The 27,059-nt window shown below is 36.5% G+C and overlaps 1 protein-coding gene across 2 annotated transcripts; it reads right to left on the bottom strand.

Annotated features, from left to right (window-relative positions):
- Positions 1-1,473: 1,473 nt before the first annotated feature.
- AFM (afamin) lies at positions 1,474-22,928 on the bottom strand. 2 transcript variants are annotated; one of them, XM_045857672.1, is made up of 15 exons: positions 22,771-22,927; positions 19,722-19,767; positions 19,284-19,416; positions 18,350-18,561; positions 17,398-17,530; positions 16,705-16,802; positions 15,805-15,934; positions 13,536-13,750; positions 9,487-9,619; positions 7,177-7,274; positions 5,442-5,574; positions 4,456-4,679; positions 3,464-3,596; positions 2,536-2,597; positions 1,474-1,631 (listed from the first exon to the last, which is right to left on the bottom strand). In XM_045857672.1, the coding sequence occupies exons 1-14, from the start codon at positions 22,856-22,858 to the stop codon at positions 2,562-2,564; spliced, it is 1,812 nt and encodes a 603-aa protein (XP_045713628.1). In that variant the 5' UTR covers positions 22,859-22,927; the 3' UTR covers positions 1,474-1,631; positions 2,536-2,561. The 2 variants fall into 2 exon arrangements, with proteins under 2 accessions (XP_045713628.1, XP_045713629.1); XM_045857673.1 differs by lacking the exons at positions 7,177-7,274; positions 9,487-9,619 and having other exon boundaries at positions 22,771-22,928.
- Positions 22,929-27,059: the final 4,131 nt, after the last annotated feature.

Here is a 27,059-nt window from a genome sequence, read left to right as displayed (position 1 = left end):
TTATGGTGGTAACGGGTTCCTGGGGTTCGGGCTTCATAGCTGCTGCTGTTAGCATTGTATTGGGCACAGAGTAGGATCCACTATTAGATGCAGAATTGGATTAGCTAATTCTGCTCTGTTTCACTTCTGTTTGCTGAACTTACAGTTCATTATTTAAGTAAAATGTTCTTCCTTGTTATCATCATTAGTAAAGGACAGTACTTAGAAAAAATGGTAAAAGGACAAAATAACTTCATGAAATACATACCTGTTATCTGCTGGCCATTGTATTTGTTACATTATAGTATAGTAATTTGATACATTTCTGTGAAGCATTTGTGACATGGAAATTATTCTCCTGTCCTACACAAAGAAATGGAGGTCTTAGGTTGTAGGGAACTTGTCTGAAACCATACAGCATGTTAATGGCAGTAGAGTTTTGAAACTCCCCACCCACTTCTCTCCCTGCTTCTGCAGCTTAGATTGAGCGACTGTGCAGGGTGCACCCACAGCATGGCCTTTTTCCATCCCTGCACCTCTGACATATGTGACTGCTTGCTTATGGCCCTTCTCCCCTGCCCCACATGATGCAAGAACCATGTGTTAAATGGCTCACATTTGTATTCAGAATATCTGACACATGATAACAGTATAATAGCTATTTGTTGAATAAATAAGAATCCCAAAAACTATGCCCTAGATGTCATTCCAAAAGAACTCTTTGAATATTCTCAAGTGTCATTTATTAAGTGATCATCATCTTCAATTTCAGACATTGAAAGACTAACAGCCTTAAAAGTTTAGAGACTGATAAGGATGATCAAGCCCGAGCCTATGAACAACCTTCATTTCCTGGCTTCCCAGTTGCTACCACTCCCTCCTTAGACATCACTGCCAAGCCCTCACAGCTCCAACGTAACAGCAATTTTGGCTTGGAATGGAGGGAGAGAAGGGTCACTGTCCTCTTCCTTCTCCCCACATAACAGATTTTATAAGGCACACAGCATGGCCAAACCTGAAAGATAATGTGTACAGGGGCTAAGAATATTCTTCTGGAATTAGAGGACTCAAACCTTGGTTCTGCCAATTACTAGTCATATGACCTTGACAAATTAGCTTATCTCCCCAAGCCTCAGATCTCCTGTTTGTAAAGGGGGACTAGAAATTCTGTCTACCTTATGGAGTTACTAGGGTTAAATGAGATAATGCGTGAAAAGTACCTAGGACAGTGTTGGGTACATGGAAAACATTCAGTGCTTGCTAGTGATAGTGGTATTAGTAGCAGCGGCAGCAATGCTAGGTGCCTTCAACTTCCCTTTTCCTTCCCAGTAGCAGCAAGAACAGGATCTGTGAGGATTCTGCCCACACAATTGCTATTTCGAGTCCTGCCTGCCATGGAGATTTAGCCAGTGAGCCAGAGATGCTGATCGACTAAATAAATCATGATTGTTTAATTTTGTTATCAGTTTGACACAGGAAATCAGTCTTTGAGAATTAGCTTTACAATTTCATTGTTTATTGCTTCCTGCAATAACATGATTTCAGGTAAAGGTTCCAGCAGAATCTTTTTACTGTGTTCATCTCAGAAAATGAAATTCACCATAGGACAATTGGAAGTAGGTATGTTGGTCTTTCTCTTTTTTCTCCACAACCTGGGAAGAAAAAAATAGTATCTTATGCAGCACAAGAGTGTGAAATATTATAACTGGGGCAATGAAAAGTCATGTTTATAAAAAATAGTTCATGGTCCTGGCTGGTGTAACTCAGGAGATTGACCACAGGCCTGCTAATCTAAAGGTCGCTGGTTTGATTCCCAGTCAGCGCACATACCTGGGTTGTGGGCCAAGTCCCCAGTAGGGGGCATGTGAGAGGCAACCACACATTGTTGTTTATCTCCCTCTCTTTCTCCTTTCCTTCTCCTCTCTCTAAAAATAAATAAATAAAATCTTTAAAAAATAGTTCATGGTAACTATGCTTTGCTTCTTCTTGATGCAAACCTACTCTCTGTGGTGGTCCAGGTCTCTCTTCCCAGGCATTGAACATCATTGCTATATGTATGCAATGTTTTGTTCCTAAAGTTCGTACACGAGTCTTACCTAAACTGCAAAAGAAAGGGCATTCTTTACATTTCTTTTTGAAATCACAAACATTGCTTTTTGTACATGTAAATGCTGCAGCAGAACTTCTGGAACAGGTTTACTGAGGCGTGTCTGTCATCCCAACCCTTCCTCTGTCTCACAACAGTCACGCATTCAGTGCTTCCCCTTTCTGGTCCAGGGAGCTGAATGCAATGGCAGACAGGCAGAGCCGCGCATGTCGTTGGGTTATTTAAAAAACTGCTTGAACAGTAACAAGTGCTGGCTGAAAGGCGGCAGTGCCAGCCCATAAGGAGTGCTAGAAGCCCAGAAACACATGACAGGACCAATATCGGGGTCTGTTAGGTACAAGGTGTAAGGGGTGAATCAGAAACAGACATTGAAGTGTGAGAGGGGAAAAGCCAGGGCAACCGAGAAACTACAAGTATATTTGGCATTTGACTGAGATAGAAAGTATTACCTTTGGTAGTTTTTACTTTATGTTTCTCAAGAAACCTGGCTTTTGGCTACCAGTTCTGGAACCTGAGAGGGAAAAATTTAAATAAATAAATGACATGACATAACATATAGGAATTAAAATTCAAGATATTGTTTAAATTTAGAGAAGCCTGTTGCCTTGACTTTTGGAAAGAAAAATTAAAGTACTCAAATATTATACAGGGAGAGCGTGAACACGCTCTCTTTGAACGAACCTCAGTTCAGACACCCTCAGCCTTTTATGAACTGCCAATGAATTTATCCCTCCCTTTACAGGGCCTGAGGTGCACAGTCACTCAGGTAGATGGCAGATATTGATTAATGCCTCTAAATATTTTGCATTAAAAATGTTTTTAAGAACTAATGATTTGCCTGGCTGGCGTAGCTCAGTGGATTGAGCACGGGCTGTGAACCAAAGCATCACAGGTTCGATTCCCAGTCAGGGCACATGCCTGGGTTGCAGGCTATGGCCCCCAGCAACCACACATTGATGTTTCTCTTTCTCTCTCTTTCTCCCTCCCTTCCCTCTCTAAAAATAAATAAATAAAATCTTTAAAAAAAAGAACTAATGATTTGTTCCAAAAAAATTCTCATAGACTAAGCACTCGGAAAAGTAGAGGGGTCTCAACCAATGTGAAAGCCATGTGTGAGTGTGCCGGAAGCATCGAGTGTGCACAAAGTATGTGTGTGTCACAGGTTTTCCTGACATCTTTTCTTACATCATGTTGTCACCAAGGAGACAGCACCAAAACTGTATCAGAGACAGGCTGCATCTTAGCTTTTGGTAATTGTGCTCTCCAACATTAGCCTCAGAGACATTGTGGGGACATGCAGGAGCTTATGGGGAGTTCTGTTGTATTTTGTTTGACCAGATATGCCAGTAGAATTTCAATGGCAAAGAATATAACTACCTGTTCATTAAAGCAGGCTTGGGGCCCCTCCACTTTGCAGCACTTGTCCACAAGGTTAGTGAAATCTGTAAGCAGTGACAGCAGCGCTTCATCTGTAAGTTCAGGCTTTAGCTTCACTAAGTTGACAAGAAACCTGTGGCCCAAAGATGTCAATGCGAATTCATTCAAGATTTCTTTCTTAAGCTCTTTTTCTCCAAAATGCTTGTTACAGTATCATATACCTTGAGGGGGTGGGTCTCATTTGAGTGAGTGTAAAAAGTTAAAATATTCCACTTTTGAAAGGGTCTCCTGGAAGGAAAAAAGGGGGGTCTCCTGGAATTCTCCTATTAAACTTGTAGGATGGATTGCCATGGTAACATTCTTTACAGGGTTATGTAACTACACACAAGATAGTATAAAAATGTGAACATATATTAGGTCTTCATTATCACACTAGTGTAGAATATGTGACTACATTTGATCCTTCTAGAAAATTTATTTCCACTCTACTTCATACAGGTATTGCCTAAAACTAAGAAATTGGTCTTATTTCTTGAAATTTATAGTATTACCTAAGAAAATAAAAATAAAATTCCTGTCTCTTTCGGGCCCCTCCTTTTTTCAAACACTAAGTGAGATTCTCAGGGCAAACATCTAGGACATTCTCTCAAGAAAATCTGATCATTAGAATCCTACCTACGAGCCTTTCTGCTGGCTACCTTAACTCACCTTTCCAAATCACGGTCTACTGGACACCCCACGTCCTTAGCTAAGGAAAAGCGTAGCTAGGTTTTGATGTATAAACAAGGCAATCAATATGCTCTGGTGTTTTTGTTTTGTTTGTTTGTTTGTTTGTTTTTTGTTTTTTGTTTTAATTGGAGAGACAGAACAATTTGATGGAAGAAACAGGACTGTGACACCAAAATCACATATCTATTACAATAAACCTTCTTGTCAACACACAGTGTGTCTTCAGATTAAACAAAAAGATGAATGGAAGAGAATGTCAGTACCTGTCTTTCTTTCTCTGGAGCTCCTCGTTATGAGCCTGACACAAGTCTGCGTGAAAGGTAAATAAACCTTTGGAGGTAGATGGAGGCACATAGGTTTTATCAGCTCCCAAGGCCTCAAAGCAGGGCCTTCTGAAGGCAAAGTTGGCATTACAGCAGTGATCCACAGCAGGGTTGATGGTCCGGTTTTCATTTACTCCACATATCTCTCCAACAACTAAATCCACCTGCACCAATGAAAGTTGAAACTCAGATAGGACTTTAAACTGGAATGGAGCTTTGAAATATGGTTAGATGAGTAGATTGTTCTACATTCATTGATAACTTTACTCAGAAAAAAACATGCACTGCTAACACAACACTATACAGAGAGAAGTAGAAGCTGCAGTCCTGACCAGCATTGCATACAACAAAATTTCAAGCCATAGCAATTTAAATGCCTAGAGTTAATTTCTTGTTATTATATATATAAATTGGTATTTTTTCACTAAACAGCTAAATGAAAGTGGCAGCCAAACACTATGGCTCTTAGATTGATTCCCTTCCTGGGGAATCTCCCAGGGCACTGTTCACCCCAGCTCTAAAGAAATGCACTCAACTTGCAACTGGGTAGGAAGCAGCAATTTTCTTACTGACCAGGTGGGGTAAGGGGGATAATTTGTAATGTTACTTAAAATTATCAAGTTTCCCATATCATTCTGAAACACTATTATGATTCCTAAAACATTTACCCTAATAAGTTACTTCTCATATAAATAAGAAGTAAGGAAGATGATTTGGAGAGCCCCAATAAAACATTTAAGACATTTTATTTTGCTTCTTAAGGTTTTAATTCAGTGAACCAAAAAGAAAACTTTGTATTCCTTGCTTAACAGTATTGAAAACAATGAAAAGAGGAAGACAGATGATTGCTATAAAGCAATAAGGATATGTGTGTGTGTGTGTGTGTGTGTGTGTGTGTGTGTGTGTGGTACATCGTCCATGCTCACCAAGTTATCGACGCAGGCAAACTCTTCACTCAGAGTGCAGCAGGTGGTCAAAGCTGTCACCATTTCCTCTCCAAGAAAGGTCACTTCATCAGTGGAGAGCTGAGGGGCCATCTTTGTGAATTTGATCAAGTAGCTGAAAGGACATTTGTCTGTTTGGTTCTGAATGAAGCAGATACCCCTGACCCTTCAAGGCTACGAACAATCAGTGTAAGCACAATGTGAACCTCAGCTGTCTCATAAAGAGGGAGAGAACTGCCTCTTCACTACCTGATTGTCTGTACCTTGCCTGCTAGATATCTGTATTTTGGCTTCTCTCTAATTTCATAGTAATCTCACAAACTCTCAGATTTGCCTGTCCTATTTTGCCTGTGAAATTAGGAGCACCTTGGCAGCAAATACCTTGGCTAGTGTGTAAAATTCTGCTTAAAATAGTTAACAAATATTTTTTTAAAAAGTTTAATAAATACATGTTGTAAAAAGATAATCTGAAATGAAGGAAACTAAGACCTTTAATGTGCTGAGTGACTTCTAAGCAAACAGCCAGGTTGCAGAAATAGTGAAATCATACTTTTTACTTTTTATTTTTACAGCTCTATTAGCGATTTTATTTTTCCTTATTAAAACATAATTTTTTATCATTTTTATTGTTATTCTATTACAGTTGTCCCAATTTTCTTCCTTTGCCCTACTCTACCCATCCCATCCCCTGCTCCCACAATCAGGTCCCACCCTGTTGTCCATGTCCATGAGTCATTCATACATGTTCTTTGTCTAGTTCTTTGTCTTCCCCTTCTTTCCCATTATTCCCCTTCCCACTCCCTCTGGATACTTTCAGTCTGTTCCATGTTTCTATGCCTGTGGTTCTATTTTGTTCATTAGTTTATCTTGCTCATTAGATTCCTCTTAGAGGTGAGATCATATGGTATTTTTCTTTCACCAACTGGCTTCATTCCATATTTTTCTTATGCACCACTATGTTCATAGAAGCACTGTGAGCTTGGCTATTTAGCCAAATTGCTGGAATCAGCTTAAGCACACATCAGTAAATGAGTAGATCAAAAATCTTTGGTATATTTACACAATGGAATATTATGCTGCAGGAAGAAAGAAGGAATTCCTACTATTTGTGACAACTTGGATGGAACTGGAGTATATTATGCTAAGTGAAATCACATTTTTTAAATCATGTTTTGTTTCATTTTGATTTGAAGATGTTTGGTTTCAATACATACTACTTTAGTATAGTAATTAATTAAGGAAACCCAGAATAACCTGCATATTATTTATGAATGCTCACTAAAAAATAAATATTCAAGTGTTAAGCAAATCCAGAATTATTTTAATAAACTCAGTAAGATGGGTTTAAATCCTGAACAAATCTTTCTTTACTTGGGAAATTGTAACAACCAAAAGTTTGCTTTACCCAAGCCCCACTCCTTGATGGGGGAGAATCCAGAAATTCTGGGTTGAGAGTGAAAAAGGCAAATCCAAACAGAAACTAAAACATTGTAGAATCAGTTTGTCCAAGACCCTGTATTTTTTAATTTCTAGCCTCCTTCCTGTCAAAGGCTTAATGTGACAGCTCAGTGCATATTCTTGACTTCAGTGGTTTTATTCTTTCCCAGAGTTTATGAATTCACCACAACTGAAAGAATGAGCTGAAATACTGACTCTTGGTGGCTCTCTGTGTTTCTTCCTGATCACAAGTGTTAACCTAATGGTACAGCCAACTTACTGGTATTTCAAGTCATCCTCCCCCAACCTCTGGAAACGTTCACATTCCTTTTGTACTATCTGGAGGCTTTTCTCAGTTGTCTCATTGAATTTGCTTTCCTGAAAACAAGAACAATCATGTTTATGGATGTTTCCTCCAAAATTTAATCATAAACTTCACATCAACTTTTCAAATAGCTTTTAATTTATATAATATTTTTAAACTATCATTACCATACATAACTCACTAAACTGAGGGTATTTTTCTTTATATGTGTGTGTAAAAATTTGAATTTTATCAGTTATGGTTATAGTTAGATATGTTTTTTGCTTAAAATATAAAAGTCCACATTTTTCATCATCATTATTTGGTGCTTTGGTGGGGGGGAGATTTCCAGTTTATAAAGTATAATTCAGATCTTATGGGGACAATGATTATATTCAATTCTCACTGTGAGGTGGCCAGAGCAGTTGCTCTCTCTGTTTTTACACAAAGGAAACTGGTCCTGTGAAGTAGTGAGTTGCCTAGAATGACCTGGCTGCTAACTATTGCTGCAGACTCTTTTAAATCCCATTTATCTTTATTTTATACCTTCTTCTCACTATTTAGAATTGGAAATTAAAACTTCCAATAGTTGTCTTCAAATATTTGACAAACTCTCTCTCATGAGACATAAAATTAGACATTGAATGAACACCAGGTAGAAAACCACACATGAGTGGATGGATGCTGTGGGACAAATTGTATCTCTGTGTTAAAAACAAAATGATGGCAGAGTGATTCATTTAAGGATCAGAAAAAGACCTCCTCATTCTGGACAGTGGCAGAGCAGTACCAAACTCATGTCTTCTTACTTTGTTGCTCAACTGTGAATGGGGGTAAACTGGCTTTTATGGTTAGTGGAGGAAATTATTTAATCAAAAGTAACACATATCAAGTTGAATGAAAAATAAATCAGAAATGCCAAATAATTTCTATAATACATAGGAATTCATACAAATTGATATTAAAACACTAAGTTCAATAGGAAAATGGGTAACAGACATGAATAAATTATTTATAAAAAACAAATACTATAGCTAAAATTATATGAGAAAAGCTTGATTTCATTTAAAAAATTTAAAAAATGTGTGCTTAAAACACTCTTAAATATAAATCTAGTAAAGATAATTTCCACGTGCAATGTTTGGTGAAGGTGAAAATAAAATGAGCATATTCAGGCATTGTTGTAGGCCTATATGCTGGTAAAAACTTTCCGGAAATTAACTAGGCCATTTGCATTAACTTTTTATAAAGTCTATATTTTGACCTAACAATTTCCCTTCTAATAACTTGTCTTACAAATAATTAATAATAAAAAGGATTAGCCAAAGAACATATATGCATAACCCACAGGCACAGATAACAGCGTGGTGATGGCCCTGGGGAAGGGGCCGTGGGGGCTGGGTGGGGGCTGGCAAAGACGGGGTGGTGGGGGAAGGAGGACTTCTGTAACAGTGTCTACAGTAAATACAAAATATAAATAAAAATTAATATTAATAAAAATGAGCAAAGAGATATTTCAGGGTCACCTATAAATTAAAAACAACCTAACTAAACATTTAAAATGCCCAACAAAGCAGGAAAGCAGACACATAAATTATGATAATGGTATGCTACCATTTAAAAGATAAAGTACATTTTGATGTTTATTTAATGACATAATGTTTTCTATAACACTAAATAAAAAACATTTCCAAAAATTCCTCAAGAACTAGTATTCCAGTCTTATTCTAAGCAAACACATATACAGGCTGGGGCAAAAGCAGGTTGCCAGTTGTGAGTTCACAAAACACGGAGTTAATCCTTGTGTTATTATCTATATAAACAACTATGTATACTTGCTTTTGTCCCTCTCTGTATATGCACATTTTTGTTAAAAAGATGAAAGAAAATGTTAATTATAGCTATTTCTTGGTGACAGAAAACTTTCATTTTTTTCTTTGTAACTTTTGGCACATTTCTAATCATCTTTAATAATCATTTATAACTTTTACAATCAAAAAAATTTCAATATGGCTCAATAAAGCATGGAGTACAAAAATAAAAATAAAATGTAAAATATTTGATGAGAAGAATTTTTTGCATCAACAACACAGGATTAGTAGTTCAAAACATTATATATAACCCAAACTAATGATTTTGGTTAGCTTGGTGAGCTTGCACTGAATTTAAAGTAGACTCAAATTGGTCAATCACATTTTCTACCACCCAGACTAAAGTTAAACCTTGATATCAATTTTTAAGTGTTTGTTGTTCTGAGTTGTTGTTCTTTTCTCTGCTGGAACCTACCGCATTACGGTAGCAGTCTGGGGGGGTTTCTGCGTTGCAGCACTCTTTCAGGAGGTCATCATACACACTGGCAATTCTTAAGAGCTGTGGGGTAGACAATTCTGGGTGTCTCCTTGAGTATTCATAGAGAAATCTGTGATATGTAAAATACTGTGTGTATTAGAATTTAGAGAAAGCAAAACACCAAATCCTGCTATCTTTCAGTGTAGTCAGATCTAATACTGAATCTGTTCTCAAATGATGTTCCTCCACTGGTGTGGTCAGGCAGTGAGTGATTCACGACCGCAGTTTGACAATAGGCGTTCATTTTACCTAGATGTTCACTCTCTCTCTCTCTGTTGTTCTTTCTGAAAGTTCATTTATTTCCACTACCATTTAGTCCCCTTATACTCTCCTCCTAATACTCTCCTCCTCATACCCCCTGCAATCACCACACTGTTGTCTATATCCATGAGTCCTTTTTCCTCTTTTCTCAATCCCTCCCCTCCCCACTTGTTTGTCATCCTGCTATCTATGAGTCTGTTTCTATTTTGCTTCTTAGTTCAGTTTGTTCATTAGATTCCATGCGTGAGTGAAATCATAAGGTATTTGTCTTTCTCTGGCTTATTTCACTTAGCATAATGTTCTCCATGTTCAATCATACTATCACAAAGGGTAAAATTTTCTTCTTTTTTATAACTGAGTAGTATTCCATTGTGTAAATGTCCCATAGTTGTTTTATCCACTCATCTATTGATGGACACTTGGGCTGCTTTCATATCTTGGTTATTGTAAATACCATATGGTTATTGTTCATACAATATGCTGCAATAAACATAGGGGTACTTGTTTTTTTGAATTAGTCTTTTGGGTTCCTTTAGATGTATTTTAGAAGATGTATTCTAGAAGTGTATCCTAGAAGTGGGATCACTTCTAGGTCAAAAAGCAGGTCAAATTTTAATTTTTTGAGGTACCTACTGCTATGCACAATGGCTTCACCAATCTTCATTCCTGCCAACAGTGCACCGAGGTTCCCCTTTCTCCACATACTTGCCAACATTTGTTTGTTGATTTATTGATGATAGTCATTCTGACAGGTATGAGATGGTATCTCCTTGTGGTTTTAATCTGCATTTCCCTGATGATTAGTGACATTAAGCATCTTTTCATATATCTGTTGGCCATTTGTATGTTCTCTTCAGATAAGTGTCTATCCAAGTATTTTGTCCATTTTTAATTGGATGATTTGGTTTTGTTTTGAGGTGTTTTTTGTTTCTTTTTGGTTTTTGGTGTTGAATTTTGTAAACTCTTTATAAATTTTGGATACTTACCCATTCTCTCATTCTGTGGGTTGTCTTTTTATTTTGTTGATGTTTTCCCTTGCTGTGAAAAAACTTTTTAGTTTAATGTGGTCCAATTTGTTTATTTTTTATTTTGTTTCCCTTGTCTGGGGAGATATATCCAATAAAATATTGCTATGAGCAATGTCTGAGATTTCACTGCCTATTTTTTCTTCTTTTCTTCTATGATTTTTATGGTTTGGGGGTCTAACATTTAAGTATATATAATGTTTTAAACTAACAATGGTTTTACTTGGAGGATAGAATTGTTAGACTTATTTGGAATTAATTATTCTGTTGGCAGTACAGGACTTATCAGGCTGATGTAGCAGTAACTTAGAGTGGACCAGCTGTACCCTCTACACTTTCTCATTTGCATTTACTGAGTCCTCCAGATTAGCACTATTTTACAGCAGAGGATACTGTGTCTCTGACCAGTTCAGCACCTTGCTATTAGTGGAAGTCTAGAATTTGAACCTAGGTTCCAGGTGATGCCTACTTCATTCTTTTTAAAACTATAGAACTCTTCTTAAGACTCTTCTCAAGAGAGGCATATCTTCTCTAAATATCTCAGCTGTGTATTTATAATCCTCTTCATAAAAGAATCTTATCCACTTAAAATAAATTAAAATGGCCTTCCATGTTTTGTGAGAGTAATATTTCAGGAGAATTTCTGAAGTCCAGTGAACCCTTTTTAACTCTTTTGTTTGGCAGCTTTTGACTGTCTTGACTAATCTTGGTTTTTCTGACCTCATCTCTCCTGCTTCTTCATCTGCCTTCTCAGTCCCATTTGTGGGATATGTTCCCATGTACAAAAGCAGAGGTGGTTAGTCTTCAGAGAATGAAGGACTGCTCTTAATATCTGACCTAAGTCATGGACCTTTCCCCAAGAATAAAATTATACCTAAAAACATGCCACCAAAGCATTGCACACAAAAACCCTTGCTCGGTAGATTCATTGAAGTCCTGTGTCAAACATTCACATCCGAAAAGACTGCACCTTAAAACTCTGTTTCTCACTCAACATGCTCATTCTTGCTCTATCATTTCCCCCCACACTTTAAATACTACTCATGTTATAATAGTGATGACAATGATGATAAAAGTTGTTTTCATTTAATAAGCACATGTGCCAGGCTCAAGTGAAATGCATTACATCTATCAATTTGTTTACTTTAATTTCACTTCGAACCACGACTTCTCAGAAGCAATAAATCATGGTGGTTATAAGAACAGGAGTCCGGAACCAGACTGCTTGCATCTGAACCCGGGCTCTACCACATATTTATTAGCTATATCACTTTGGAGCAAGTTGCTTAACCTCTGTGCTTCAGTTTTCTTGCTTGTAAAATGAGAATAATAAAAGTGTGCTAACCTCAGAGGAGGTTTGTTTTTAAAATTAAATTTGTTAGTAAGTGAGAAGCACTTAACATTTGGTAAGTATTCAGTAATCCTATCTTTAGTCCAGGCCTCCTTCCAGAACTCCAGGTTGTCATATAAAATTGTCTGGTGACAGTCCCAACTAGTTATTCTATAGGGACCACAAAGTCAGTGTGCATAGGTCCAAACACACCCTCCTACCCCCGAAACCTGCTCCTGTACCCATGCTTCCCATTTCATTGAATCCAAAACTACTTACCAACCACCTAAGCCCCAAACTGGGATTCAATCCAGATGAAGTTTCTAAAAAACAAAAGTGATTTTGTCCTTCCTTATTCTTCATTGAAAACCCTTCAGTGGCATCTGTTACTTAGCATGGCTGCGTGATCTGGCACTTTTTCCCTCTCACTGCCCTGTTGTTTACTGCAGGTACCCTCCTCATAGCCACACATACACACATGGATTTATACTCCCATCCTAGCTCTATCCTGTGTCTAGATTACCAAAATTTCCTCAAGAACTTCCTGCTGATCAAACCTTTCTAGGGACCCCAGGTAGAATTGCCCACTTCCCCCTCTACCCTCACATTACTTAGCATATAGTGTTACTGGAAATAAAAGAACTTTTCCTATACTCAGTTATGCTTCTGTTTCTTCTCACACCCTACTTCTTAATGATGAAAGCTTACTGGGGATAGAAACCCTGTCTAACCTATTAAAGTTCCTGGATTATACTTCATTACCAATAAACTTTGAATGAATGGATGAACATTCCATGAATTTTATATATGATGAATTAAAGTACAGAAAAGTTAACTTGTCCCAGGGACTCAGCCAGGACTCAAATCTTGTCCCTTTGGTTCCAAGTCTACTAACTTTCCCATGAACAGCTAGAGGGTGGCACAGCATGGCAGGCAAGCCTACAATTTCTTAGGTCAGAATTTCTGGGGTCAAATCCTTACTCTGTCATTTTTTTTAGCTGTGAACTTTGAGCAAATTACTTAGTTTCTTTGTACCTCAATTTGTTCATCTGAAAAATTGGGGGAAATCATTTTTTACATGACATTGTAAAAGTTGAAATAGATAATCTATATATATAGTACTTAGCCCATTATCTGCCACATGTCAAGGATTCAGTAAATGTTAGCCATCACTATTATAACAGAGTTGCATTTTCTGAAAACTGTGAAAATACTATAATCTGTAACCGTGACTTTTTAAAATTATGTAATATCCAATGATTTAAATGATCATCATTTCTTCCACCCAAATTAGCCAAAATAGGTCAAATCGAAAGTTTCTGTTTTATGATTGTTCTTTGATTATAAATTTCAATATAGAGTTACATTACTTAGCCATGAAGATATCTTGGTCAGCTTTTCGTTCTTCACACAGATGTTCATTTTCAGTAAATTTTGATTCTTTTAGAGATAAATCGTTTGGTCTGTCATCTTTATTTGAGTTAATTATGCACTCGCCACGTTCTGGTATTTTCTTTTCACAGCACTTTTTAATATTGTTGGAGATGGAATCTTGTTTTGAACAAATGTGGCTCATAACTTTGCTCTGTACCAAGTAAGAATGAAATGAATTTATTCTGACAGTTTTGTCAGGACTAGATTTTCCTTCAAAATAGAATGCAAAGCCAATCATGAGCATAGCATCTGAAATTGCTTCATTTTGATGGATAAAACATATTTAAATTTTATATTAATTTAATTCACTTGAAGTTTCATATTAAACAAGCTTTATTACTGAAGATTTTAGATGATATAACTATGAAAATGAGACTCTATTATAAATTCACATTTATTGTTAAATATTAATCATTTAAATAATTTACCCCTACTTCTCTAATATATTGGCATTTTAAATTCTACATGTTGCTTCTTTCCCATAAAAGTTTACCTGTGCATTAATGAGGGCCACCAAAGACATGTTACTTTAATATCATTAATCCTAGATTTCTTCTCTTGTGGCCTGAAACTACATTGCCAAGCACATAGTAGAAGCTTAATAAATATTTGATAAGAATGGCAAACAAATGAGCAACTACCAGATGAAGACTTCTGAAACACAAGCTATTTTACTCATTATTGTCATTTTCTGATGGATATTATTAATTTGAAGTCATTCAAATTATTAAATGATGTGTAAAATAAAAAGTCTTACTCTATCTCTTCATCCCAATACTAATCTCCACATAAAGTTGTAAGAATAAGAGGGTGAAGTTATCTTATTTACACAATAGTTGAGTAATTTTTAAAAAGCTGATCTGGCCCCTAGTTTGTTCTCTGGACTCTCCAGAGTAAGGCTGCACATTGCTCCTACTGTGTTCCAGCTTCACATTAACCACATTGAGTTCCACCAACACGGCAGGCCATTCCTGGCCTCTGATCAAGCTGTTGCTCCCACCCAGCACCTTTGTCTGGCGCACACTGTGGGTAAAGAATGGGATGAAGCTCTAGGTTGAAGTGAGAAGTAGAATGAGGGTTGGCATCATGTTTTCAATAAACCACCATGAACCCAGTCTTTGCAAACAGATGCACATCTCACTCAAGGCCATTACTGTTTTAGGCAACATATATCTTATTGTCTGGAATTCATTTCTATTTTTAGTAAACTATAATTTAATTCCTCATATTTCTCTATAAAAGTATCAAAGAAGATATTAAGAATATATGATCTCTTTGTCTCAGCTCCACACTCCATAGAAAAATCTTGAATTATACCCTAATTCAGTACATTATATTCTAAAACCCACACCTCCATAAACAAACAATACAAAAAATAAATAGCTAGTGAAGTTGCTTTTAACTGGTGTATGCTTAGGAACAAAATAATTCTTGGGGACATTTGTTGTCCACTGCTTAAAATAAAATATGCATATCTTCATGTTCTAAAATTCAAGTTAATTAATATATTCTTTCACTGAAAATTTGAAAAAGTAAAACTAATTAAATGACACTATGAAAAAATCTTATTTCAACTAAGAAGTCAGGACAATTTTAGTGAAATTGGTTATCTTTTTTGTGCATAAACAACTTAAACTAGGTCAATATATTTATTGGAATATACCCTTAGAGAATAATATTAAAGAACAGAGTAAGAGATATTTTTTATGTATTTTTTCATTACCATGTATCCCCCTATTCTAAATTAACATATCCACTTATTCAGAAAGACTACTCCTAAATAACCTGGGGAAAATCAGAGAAAATAGCTCTTAAAAACAAAGGAACAAATCATTCTCTGGGCTTTACTATTGATTTCTAATATCTCTAAAAGATGATTTTCAGTATTAAAAATAGTTTAATCTAGTCTATATAAATGTTCACAATCCTAAATTTATGACATTTTATGTCAAAGATATTTAGCCACATGAAATAGATTCTGCTGAATAATCTAAAAACAATCCCATATATTTAAAAAGTTCAACGTTTTATTTGGGCTTATTTATTAACATTTTACTTTTTATTATATTTATTTTATGTTATTATTTAACAGTCTGTTAACATTCTCATTTCATTGTGGTAGAGTAGCCATGAATTAGTGCTACTTCTGAATAAAAAGATGGCTGCCACAGCCACTATCTTTACTTTGTTTTGGAAAATATTTACCCTGCCACGGACGCACTGCACAGCATCCCCTTCACAGCACACATCATACTTGGAGGAAACATCTTGGAGGAGGGAAATAAGTTCCTTAAATTCAATCCTGGGGAATTTGTTACTAAGTATAACAATGTATCTGGAAAGAGAATTGATAAACCTCTAAAAAAACTTGAACAGCAAGTAAAATGAGAGGGAATTATTTGATGATGTGATACAAGTAGCTGCAAAAAAGCATTGGTAGCCTTGCTTTTTCACATATGTCTTTATCAAAGACTGTTTATGCATTGCATGACCTGCATGATCTCTTTGAAAATCCTAGTTTGAGTCTGGGCTGGGGAGTACAGGGGAAGGCCTGAGAGATATGCTCTCTTCCATAGCTTTTATAGCAAAGCACACCTTGTAAAGACCACCGCTTTCTGCTGTGAATCCACGGCCAACATAGGTAATTCATCACCTATGGTGAGCCTATGCTCACCTATGATGAACAGGAGCTGTTTCCTGCGCATCAATTTGAAATCTAAGAATTTTTCTCAAAATGTTGCACTGGTACCATTACTAATTGATTAAGTGATATAGAACTTATCCATATAAAGTTGTTTCTTAGTTATTAAAGTCAAAGATGGGTATCCATGTCATACAAAAGCACATAGATTAGTTCCCAATTCCCAGGCCAACCAGCTCGGATTCCCAACTAACCAAAAGAAAATCTCAGAAGTGGCCTTCTTTCTCTCCAAGCTCTACATACCTCCCAAGTCTTTTTTCATCACAACACAGTGTCCTGGTTCTCAGTTATCTACATAGACTCAAGGACTAGGGAGGGTATAAATAAAGTTATCAATGATTTAACAATGTAGAACACAGACAAGATAATACAAGTACAGGCAAGATACATATTATAAAACTCACATAGAGTTTAAAACTTGTTGTCCAAATTTCACATATGCCCCACAGACATTTTTTTGATAAGAAGATAATCCTTTTAAATATCGTACGACAGCTTCTGCCTGAAAGAGAAAGAAAATCCTATTGAGGCAGAGTAAAATCCCACTATCTTTTATTTCTTAACTACATGTCAACCAAATTATTCCAAACCTTGCTCATAAATAAAAAAAAATATCGATGGGATTTTCACTGTAGTAAATTTACGTATCAGAAAAAATACACATTTGTGGCACATTATAAAGGTGGAGCCAGTCTTTCTGACGACTGACTTGCACTTGGAGGGAAGGTGAATCAATCACACAGTGCGCTGTGAGCGTCTTCAGCTTCACTGGGTGACTCCATTTTGTGGTTAGCCAATAGAAGGCTGTTAAGGATAGAAGATAAAATGTCAAATTTTATCCTGAATATTCACTCACTAGGGCTTTCTTTAGAAAAAATCAGGAGAGGCCCTGTAAACTGGTGATTGTCTTTCAAGGGTCTCAGGAAATAAGAACTTTTAGATCAGCGGCAGGGGGTCAGTGGGTTGAAAACCAATAACAGCAAGAAGAGAATGGTTATAAATGATAAATGATTCATTGTTATAACTTAATTTTCAATAAGGATCTACTGTGTTGGATGACTTCTTATCCTTCTCTATGGAATAAATGCAATACCTACCTTTATTCGAAAGCAGTTAGCTTTGTCTTGTTCTTCGCAACATGTTTTAGTCATCTCCTCAATAAGATCAGTGACTCTAAGAAGTGTAGGGGTGAAAACAAAGGGGTTCCTTCTGGAAACTTCATAGATGTAACTATAAAAGAAAAAAGGAAAGAATGAGGGACAGGAAAGAAGTAAGGGAATGGTAGAGAGGGAAGGGAAAGAAAATAGAAGGGAAATGAAAGATGGGAAAAGGCAACGATTTCAAGTTGTGAAAATGAAAGTGCAAGGAAGAAGGATTTCCCATTAGAGAATCTTCAATATAAGGCAGCATTATCTAGTCTCTGATGAAAGTCTTTTGGAGTCTTATCATTGAATTGCCAACTCTGAAGTGAGTGATGATTGCAGTTCTAACCTGAACATTGAGCTGTGGCTACTCCCCTTATCTCCCATGCTGCCAAATGGTCAGCTTCTCTTTCTTCCACGTTAAGAAGAGTCACCTAGTCACACTGCCTCTGAGATTAGGGATCATATTCACTTATGTTCATATAAACTTGTGATTTAGGTTTTAATGAGTACACCAGCTTCCTGCTTCTGCCATTATGAACTATCGAAAGCAGGTTTTTACTAAACATTTATTGATTTCATGTTTACCCTCAGTAAATGCTGCACCTTCCCTTTGGGAAGGCAATATTATTTCCTCCACTAGCAATTTGTCACCATGCACACACTACTGTTTTAGGACTTGCCACATTAGAAAATGCATATCATTAATAAAAGGACTTTAAGCAGGTTTTGTATCTTATTCATGGTTATATTCTCAACACTGAACATGGAATCTGACACACAATAAGTGGTGAACAACTTAATTGCTCAGTGAACACAACTATGTCCCTTTGAAATAGATGTAAGATATTCTTTAGTCTAAGAATAATTCTTCAGTTACATTGTTTTTAATTAAAATGAAACTTACTTGCTTAGAAAAGATTCACTGTTATTTTTATAAGCTTGACATTTCACTTCAGGATCCAGAGTAGGGAGAGGAGGCAGGAATCCTACATCACCTTTCTTATTACGAAAGAAACAGCGTCTTCTTTCATCATTAACCTTACTGCAGCAGTGTGAAAAATTATGTTTTTGTGGCAGCCCCTCCATAGCACATATTGTTTCCAGTAAAACATCTTGCTGGACAACAGAGAAGTAAAAGACACTTTTCATTCATTGTGAAGTTTCTCAACATTTTGAGTTGATACAATGATTAGTGAGCATCACCCTTTGGAGAAAAGATTGCAATGCTCCCAGCATCTTGACCCACACCCTTGACAACCATCTCACACGTCGTGAAAGTTTCTCTACCCTATCCTAAGGCTCTTTCACCCCTTACTTTTTCTTTGCTGCTTATATTTCACTTGCGTAACAGTGTTTTTCCTCCTCTCCCAAGGTGATGAAGTCAGAGTGGGAAGGTGTTGATAAAGTATTTAGTAGTGGAGCTGAATAATAGTTTTCTAGAGATGCAGATGGTGACCTTATGTGGGAAAAGCCAAGAAAAGAGGATGTGATAGTAGAGTACATATGGAGAGAAGCAGCTAAGGAAGATACCTCTGTAGTCCTTCCTGTGTACTTTACCAGGCTTTTGGTTGTCCTATGCCTATATACATACAGCATGGACTACAAGCTCATGGTCAAGTCCTGCTGTGCATGGACTGCAATCTCATAGGAAAGTCCCCCTGTGCATCATAATACAGAATTGTATCTCTCTTAGAAAACTACCTCATCCTAAACACTAAAGTCAGGCAAAAATAAAAATGAGGGGCACAGAGTATCTCTCTTTTTAGACTTTCAAGTCAAAAATTTTCTGTGTTGACAAATAAGCTAGATTTTTTAAGAAATGCAAACAGCTTACTTACAGGTAATTTTAAACACTGGGAGAGTGTGCTGTTGGCTAGGCATTGATCTTTGTATTCCGTCATGGCTTTTGCCAACATTTCTGCTTCCTCAAACGATGCCTCCTGAATATATTGAGCAAATGCAATGGTGGTGCTGCAATAATTCACACAGAGTACATAATGATTACCTGCAGAATTTCCATATATGTTCAACAAACTCTAGGAACACCCACTTGTTGAATAGCCTCTGGAAATTATCTAAGTGTGAAGCTATAAATTATACAAGTTCTTGACAATTAAGTTACCTTATCTGAATTTTATGATTAATACTGTATTTACTTTTTTGATATGGCTTTTATTTAATTAAATTACTTTTGAGAAGCATTAACAGTTCTGGAATATATCAGATAAGATTATAATAAACACCATCATCATCAAAAAGAGTTTGGAGAAACTCACATATGTCCAACATTCTCCTCTATAAATTTCTGGGTAGTACTAAAATCTGAAAAGCAAAGACATTTAAGTTATTCTATATCCTGGTATTTTAACATTTTCCCAATAAATAACTATACAGCATATCTAAATTTATCAATACAAAGTATAAAATAGAAAACTAAGGTAGAAATAATTTTGTATATTTAATAAGAAGGAAAAAAGTCATATGAACCAAACATGGAACCTTAATCACAGCTAATCACATGCTCAACATAAGTTATTTAATTGAATTGACTTGAATTAATCTCAAACTGACCAGACTTCAGAGTTGCCATTGACAGCTCCCCAGCCACAGATGTCAAATATAAACATCATTTCCATGTTAAGGATTTATCATGTTTGACTACAAAAGTAACATGCAGGTAAACTGATAGGTGATATAATGTCACAACAGAGCCAAACAAGAGCTGCCATAGCATACGGCGGTCAGCGTAGTTTACAGTGCCAGCCAGACACACCTATATTTAGGTGATCTTCAGCCCAGTCTCAGATCACTGGCTCCTTCCCAATGAGCACAAGCCTAGCACATTTACATTCGACAGTATAGACTACTTTTGTGGAGTCCTTACTTTTGCAAAGTAGTGTGCTGTATGACATAAAGCAATCAATGATGACCAAGACATCCCTTTTGGACCTCAGGCTCCTAAGTACACTCACAGTGCAAGCGACCCTTGAACATGATTATGTGTAATCCAGTTTATAATGTATATGACAACACTGAGGTTAAACAATCATATACTTTACACAGCATTCACCCCAATATTTCCAGTACCTACCTGGCACCTGTGTAATTATTACAATATTATTGACTATATCCCCTATGCTGTACTTTACATCCTCATGACTATTTTGTAACTACCAAGTTGTACTTCTTAGTCCTAGTACGCTGCACACTTGAAGCTAATAAAAATAATATTGACTGTAAATTGTAATTGAAAAAAGTTTTTAAATGGAAATCTATTTGGAAAAATAACCAAAGAAAACTTCTCTAATTTGGTGAAGGAAATAGATTTTCAAGCCCCAAAGCACAGAGAGTCCCAAACAAGATGGACACAATGAGGCCCACCCTAATACACATCATAATTAAATGCCAAAGGTTAAAGATAAAAAAAATGGGAGGGTGGTGTGGGGGAATGGGTGAGAGGTGAGGGAATTAACAAGTACAAATAGGTAGTTACAAATAGACATGGGGATGTACAGTACAGTATAGGGAAGGGAATAGCCAGAGAACATACATGCATGACCTGAGGACATGAACAAAGGTGTGGGGATTGCCTGAGGGAATGGGGGGACTGGGTAAAGGGGAGCAAAGGGGAAAATCAGTATAATTGTAATAGCTTAACCAATAAAATATAATTTTTTAAAAAGGAGCACATTTCAAAAAAAAAGAAAAATTAAAAAATAAAATGTATGTGACATCCTAAAATAATGTAAGTACCTGACAGGGATGCTTTATGATCCTTGGGTGAGGAATTAGAAATAGATTATAGGAGGAGTGGCATGCAAGTTGAATCTGAAAAAATGTACAAGATTTCAGCTAACAAAAAAAATAAGAGGGTTCTTCTTTCTGTGTGGATAGAATGAAGTAAGAGCACAAAGGTTAGAATCTGAGATGTTTTTAGGGAAAGTCAGTTAATCCACTTGCATGAAAATATGGGTCATAAAGAAGGACAATGGAACCTACTATAGAAAGGATCTGGATCCAGATTACAGGAGTCTTACATACAAAACTGGGAGTTTGGGCTTCAACTGGAAGACATAAAGAGCCATTGAAAGATTTATGTAAAATGATTATTTTTATATGCCAAGAAATACCAGCCAGGTAGTAGTATATCTAATATGCTGGGATCTCCCACAGTGCCTGATAATAAAAAGCGACAAGTACTATTTGTCAAATAGATGGATGGAATACTGAATGGATGGATGGAAAAAAGCAAGAAACCCATCAGGAGACTTTTTTGATTGGAGGGGATAATGGGGGCGGGGAAGAAGGGTTTTCAGGAACATGTACAAAGGACACATGGATATACCCAAAGGGAGGTAGGATCAAGAGTGGAAAGTGGGGATGGCTGGGGTGGGGGCAGTAGTGGGGGGGAAATGGAGACAACTGTTTTTAAACAACAATAAAAATATGTTAAAAAGAAAGAAAATTCAGCAGGACATGGATTTTGTAAGGGTAATGGAAATGCAGAGGAAATCATAGATGTGAAAAGTAGAGACGAAAATCAACAGAATATTTGAAAAAGTTGTTACAAGGGGCAAATGAGAAGGAAAACTCAAGAATGGCCAATTGTGTTCAAGCCTTGTGACTGGGTCTCACTAGCACTGTGGGGGGGTCAAATGGAGTAAGACAATCCTCACCTTTGGGGCCACAGTGACACTTTTGACACCTTTGTGCAATTACAAAAAGGTGTTCCTTCCAGGCCAAAGGGATTACAAAGAGACACCTCTTCTGATGAGAGGAAGCTCAAAATGTCCCCCCTTTCATTAGAAGAAATATAAAAGTCACCCTTTCCTTCAGACTGCCTTGCGCAGTCTTGTGAGCAGGGAGCTGTGCAGGCTGAGGAGATTTATAAACTGTACAGTTGGAGGTCCCGCCATCCCTCCAGGTGTTTTCTACCCAGTTAAGAAATATGCTAAATAACTGAAGGTTCCAGAAAAATCCCAACTCAGATCTAGTATTCCACTGTTACCATGTACTCTACACTTTCGCAAGAAATATGAGTATTTCAAGATTTAAATTATATCTCCCAACAACACTTCCTATACTGGCATAAGACTAGTGACTATTTGCTAGGTGTGGTAACTGTCTCTATAATTGGATAATATGACCACCAAAATACAAAAGCTGGAATAGCTCAGGATATCTGATCAGTATATATAAATTAGCAGGGGCGTGGGGGAGAAACAAACAAATGAAAAATTAAGTTGAAAGAATACAGGTTAAAATAATAGAAATTATCACAACCTTAGTCATTCCTTAGCTGATTTATACAAGTAAATTTCTTACCTACATCTTGAGGCTTTGTGGGCAAGTTTAGGGATTCAGTCAAAAAAAACAGGAAAATAACAAAACCTATAAGTTTTAACTGTTTCATTTCTTTAGAAATCACATTCACACAGGAAAGTAATGTGATTGAGGAAAATCGGGTTTTTATGTTATTCTTTGACACTACTGGTAAAAAAGTAACCTGTTTAACCTCTTTTTCACTTACCTCAAATTTGATTGTTATTTGATCACACTGCAGAATTCTTGCTAATTATTAACTAGGAAAATTATCTCTGTTTTTTACTGGAAAAATCTATTGGTTAGGCAAAAAAAGTCCACAGGTTAAGTATGCACAGTACCTAATCAAATAGACAACTGAAAAAATGTCTGGAAATATTGCAACTGCTAAGAGAAAAAGAACTAAAATAAACAATTTACCAAATAGAAAATACAATGAGAAAGATGTTAAATTTTGCTGGTAACCAAAGGAAGTTTAAATTTTTTTAAAGATTTTATTTATTTATTTTTAGAGAGGGAAGGGAGGGAGAAAGAGAGAGAGAGAGAGAAACATCAATGTGGGGTTGCTGGGGGTCATGGCCTGCGATCCAGGCATGTACCCTGACTGGGAATCGAACCTGCGACACTTTGGTTCGCAGCCCACACTCAATCCACTGAGCTACGCCAGCCAGGGCTGGAAGTTTAATTTAAACATAATAAAAAATTATACCTGATAGAATCAGGAAAAAGAAAACAATTAAGATATCTTACTCTGGTAAACAAATAGCAAAATAGGTACCCATATGTTCAAAGCTTTTGGAAAACAAGTTTTTAATAAGGTTCAGTAATCTTAAAAATACATTATTTAAACCAGTGACTCAAGTTTTTGAATCTATACTAAGAGCATGATCCTAACTATGAAAATATTTTAGGTATATAATTAAAAGTGCTAATAAAGCAGGTGTTACTGAGAAGAATAACAGTGTAGGCCACTGGATGTAATCTTACTGGGAACTAAGAAGCAAAAAATTTCCTAGAATTGCCCTACCAGAGGACTGGGAAGCTGGGGCATTTATCCACTGACTGAGGTATACATGAGCAAGAATAACAATCATGAAACCTTAAGAAGACAAGCTACTGGGGTGAGGCCTAGTATAGAGCAGCACTACTGGATAGTCAAACAAATTCTAAAACATTATAATAATTGTAATTTTAATGATACTGACAATCAAGAGAGAAATATAACAATCTAAAAATCTAAAACTATGTTCAAATGCCTATCCATATACTAGAATGATTACAAATAGATCAGAGATCCAAATGTAAAGAGAAAAAAACATAAATGTTCTAAAAAATACAAATAATTTGGGGAGAATTTTTAAACTATGATGCAAAACCCAGAGAAAGAAATAAATTCAACTACATAAACTTTTTTTCTGAGACTCTACATGGAAAAAATACTATAAACAAAGTCAAAAACCAAGAGGAAAAACAGAAAAAAAGACAGTTGCAATCTGCATTATAATATACAAAGAGCTCCCAGAAACTGGAGGGGAAAAGAAAAAGAACAATAATCTGATAGAAAAATAGTAAAATGATATAAGCAGATAGCACACAAGAAGGAAAAACTAATGGGCCTTAACCATAAAGAAAGGTGTTGATAACAATACAAATGCAAATCTAAACAACACCCCAGTGCCATTTCTCACCATTGTAAAACTCTGAAGTTTTATATTTCAAGGATTAAACTGTTGGGAAATAGGTTCTCTCACCCATTGCTAATTTGAATGCAAAATGGTGAAACAATATCTATAAAGGAGAATTTGGCAATATCCAAAAACATATATGTGTTTGTCTTTTGAGCAGAAAAAAATTCTGATTGGTACATATACTAAAAATATAGTGCCACTATTATTAAATGACTAAAAACCTAGGTGATTCATTGTGGCATTATTTGTAGTAGTAGAAGACTGGAAATAATCCAAATGTCTGTTAGTAAGAGGTTGGTTAATAAACTATACCATATCCACACAAAGAAATTCTATGCAGTTGTTTTTTTAAAAAAAAATTTGGAAAATCTCATGCTAATACTGAGTTATTATAAAGATTGTATTTTTAAGTGAAAAAAGCAAGGTATTGAACAACGTTTGTAATATGTGTAACAAAGATAGAATGGTGTAATAGAAACATATTTATACACATATTTGCTTGATGTCACCTCTCTCACTCCCAATACTGGTCATTTGTTTTTTATCTTTTTTCCATAGATAAGTCTGGCTAGAGGTTTATCAATATTATTAAACTCAAACAACAAGCATTTTGTTTCATTGATTTTTATCTATTGCTTTTTCTATTTTCTCTTTTATTAGTTTCTACTTTTATATTATTTCCTTTCTTATGCTTACTCTTTTTTTTTTTAGTTTCTTAAGATGGAAGCTGAGTTCATTGTTTTAACAATGAGATCATCCTTGTTTTAGTGGTATCCCGCAAATGCTGATATTTTCATTTTCATTCAGTTCAAGATATTTTTAAATGCTCTTTTTGCTCCTTTGATTCATGAGTTCTTTAGAAATGAGTGATTTAGTTCATGAACATTTGGAATATTCAGAGACCCCACTGTTATTTACTACAAATTTAATTCCATGCTATCAAGCAATTCTCTAGAATCTCACTTAACTCTTGGGGAGACAGATTCTTTATATGATAATTCACAACTGGGTTGGGCTGAGAGGGGGCAGGGGAACTTTTAGAAGAGTTCATTCCTAAAAGTAGCTGCTCTGTGCTCACTTTTTCCCAACAGTGTGTTGCTTCCACAGTTTTTAGTTTACAAACATCAGGAATGAGAGAGGTGACATCACCATAGACATTAAAATAATAACAAGGGAATATCTTTAAAAATATTTTGCCAATACATTTTATGACTTAGATGAAATGAACAAATGCCTTGAAGGACAGAAACTACCAAAGCTCACTCCAGAAAAAACAGATAACGTAACCCCATCAACACCGGGCAATCTGGGCCACTGCTTCTGCTCTGTGTCTTACAGTAGCAGCGGGTGAAGCTACCGTCTTCTTTGCAATGCAGTGTGCAAACAGGAGCACAGGGTACATTCTGTCTCCTTTCCACCGCTTCATCCTCCTTAAGGCCAGTTGCCCTAGTCTGTTGCAGAAACACACAGACACACATGCACTAGATCTTTAACCTTCTCATGGAGGAGAAATGTATTTTCTCTCTTTTTTAAAGATTTTATTTATTTATTTTTAGAGAGGGAAGAGAGGGAGATAGAGAGAAACATCAATGTGCGGTTGCTGGGGGGCCATGGCCTGAAACCCAGGCATGTACCCTGACTGGGAATCAAACCTGCGACACTTTGGTTCACAGCCCACACTCAATCCACTGAGCTATGCCAGCCAGGGCTATTTTCTCTTTTTTTTAATGTTAATTTTTAGACCCACGCATCTTCCTCTCCTCAGTGTGCCTTTTAGAAGATGAAGCAGTAAAGGAAGTCTCCAGTAGATGATAATGAATAGAAGTGTGAAGAGATGATGGAGTGAGCCCCACGCGTATCTGAGGGCAGTTTTCCAAGAAAGAAGAATCACAAAGGCAAAACTCTGAGCAGGAAATTAATTGGTAACTTGAAAAGCAGCAAGGAGGCCACTAGCCTGAAAAAAGGAGAAAGAGAAGAGGGCAGAAAGGGACTGTTGTGGAAGGGCGTTGGACAGACTTTACATTTCACTCTGAGATAGTGGCAAGTCATGATAGGTTTTAAGTAAAAAAGCAGCGTAATGTGTCTGTGTGTGATGTGCTAGTGAGTGAGGTCCAAGTCCTGGCGACCCTATGAATGAGTGATTGACTTCACAATGTCCTGACCTCAACAGCCCTGCTTAGCTCTGGCAGACGGATGTCTATGGCTACCTTTGTGGACCCACCCATTTCATATTTGGTCCTCCTCTTTCCTGCTGCCTTCTGTTTCCCCAATATTATTGTCTTTTCCCAAGAACTGTACCTTCTCCTGATGTGCTTGATGTAAGGCAGCTTCAATTTTGTTATTTTTGCCTCCAAGGATGTTTCAGGTTTAATTTGTTTTAAGACCCAGTTGTCCATCTTTCTGGTGGTCCAGGGTATCCATAAAGCTCTCCTCCAACACCCTCTTTCAAATGAATCAATGTTTTATACCATCCCCCTTACCCTCCAGCTTTTATAGCAATATATAGTCATTGAGAAGTTGAGGGTGTGAGTGGTCTTAGCCTTGTTATCTAATGAAACATCTTTACTCTTGGTGATATTTCCTAGTTATTCTATTGTTATCCCC

This window comes from Phyllostomus hastatus, unplaced genomic scaffold (assembly GCF_019186645.2).
Source record: "Phyllostomus hastatus isolate PE091 unplaced genomic scaffold, TTU_PhHast_1.1 phas_scaffold_1674, whole genome shotgun sequence".
Lineage (NCBI taxonomy): Eukaryota > Metazoa > Chordata > Mammalia > Chiroptera > Phyllostomidae > Phyllostomus > Phyllostomus hastatus.
The sequence above is the reverse complement of the archived record's forward strand: the minus strand, read 5'-3'. Positions and strand labels throughout refer to the sequence as shown.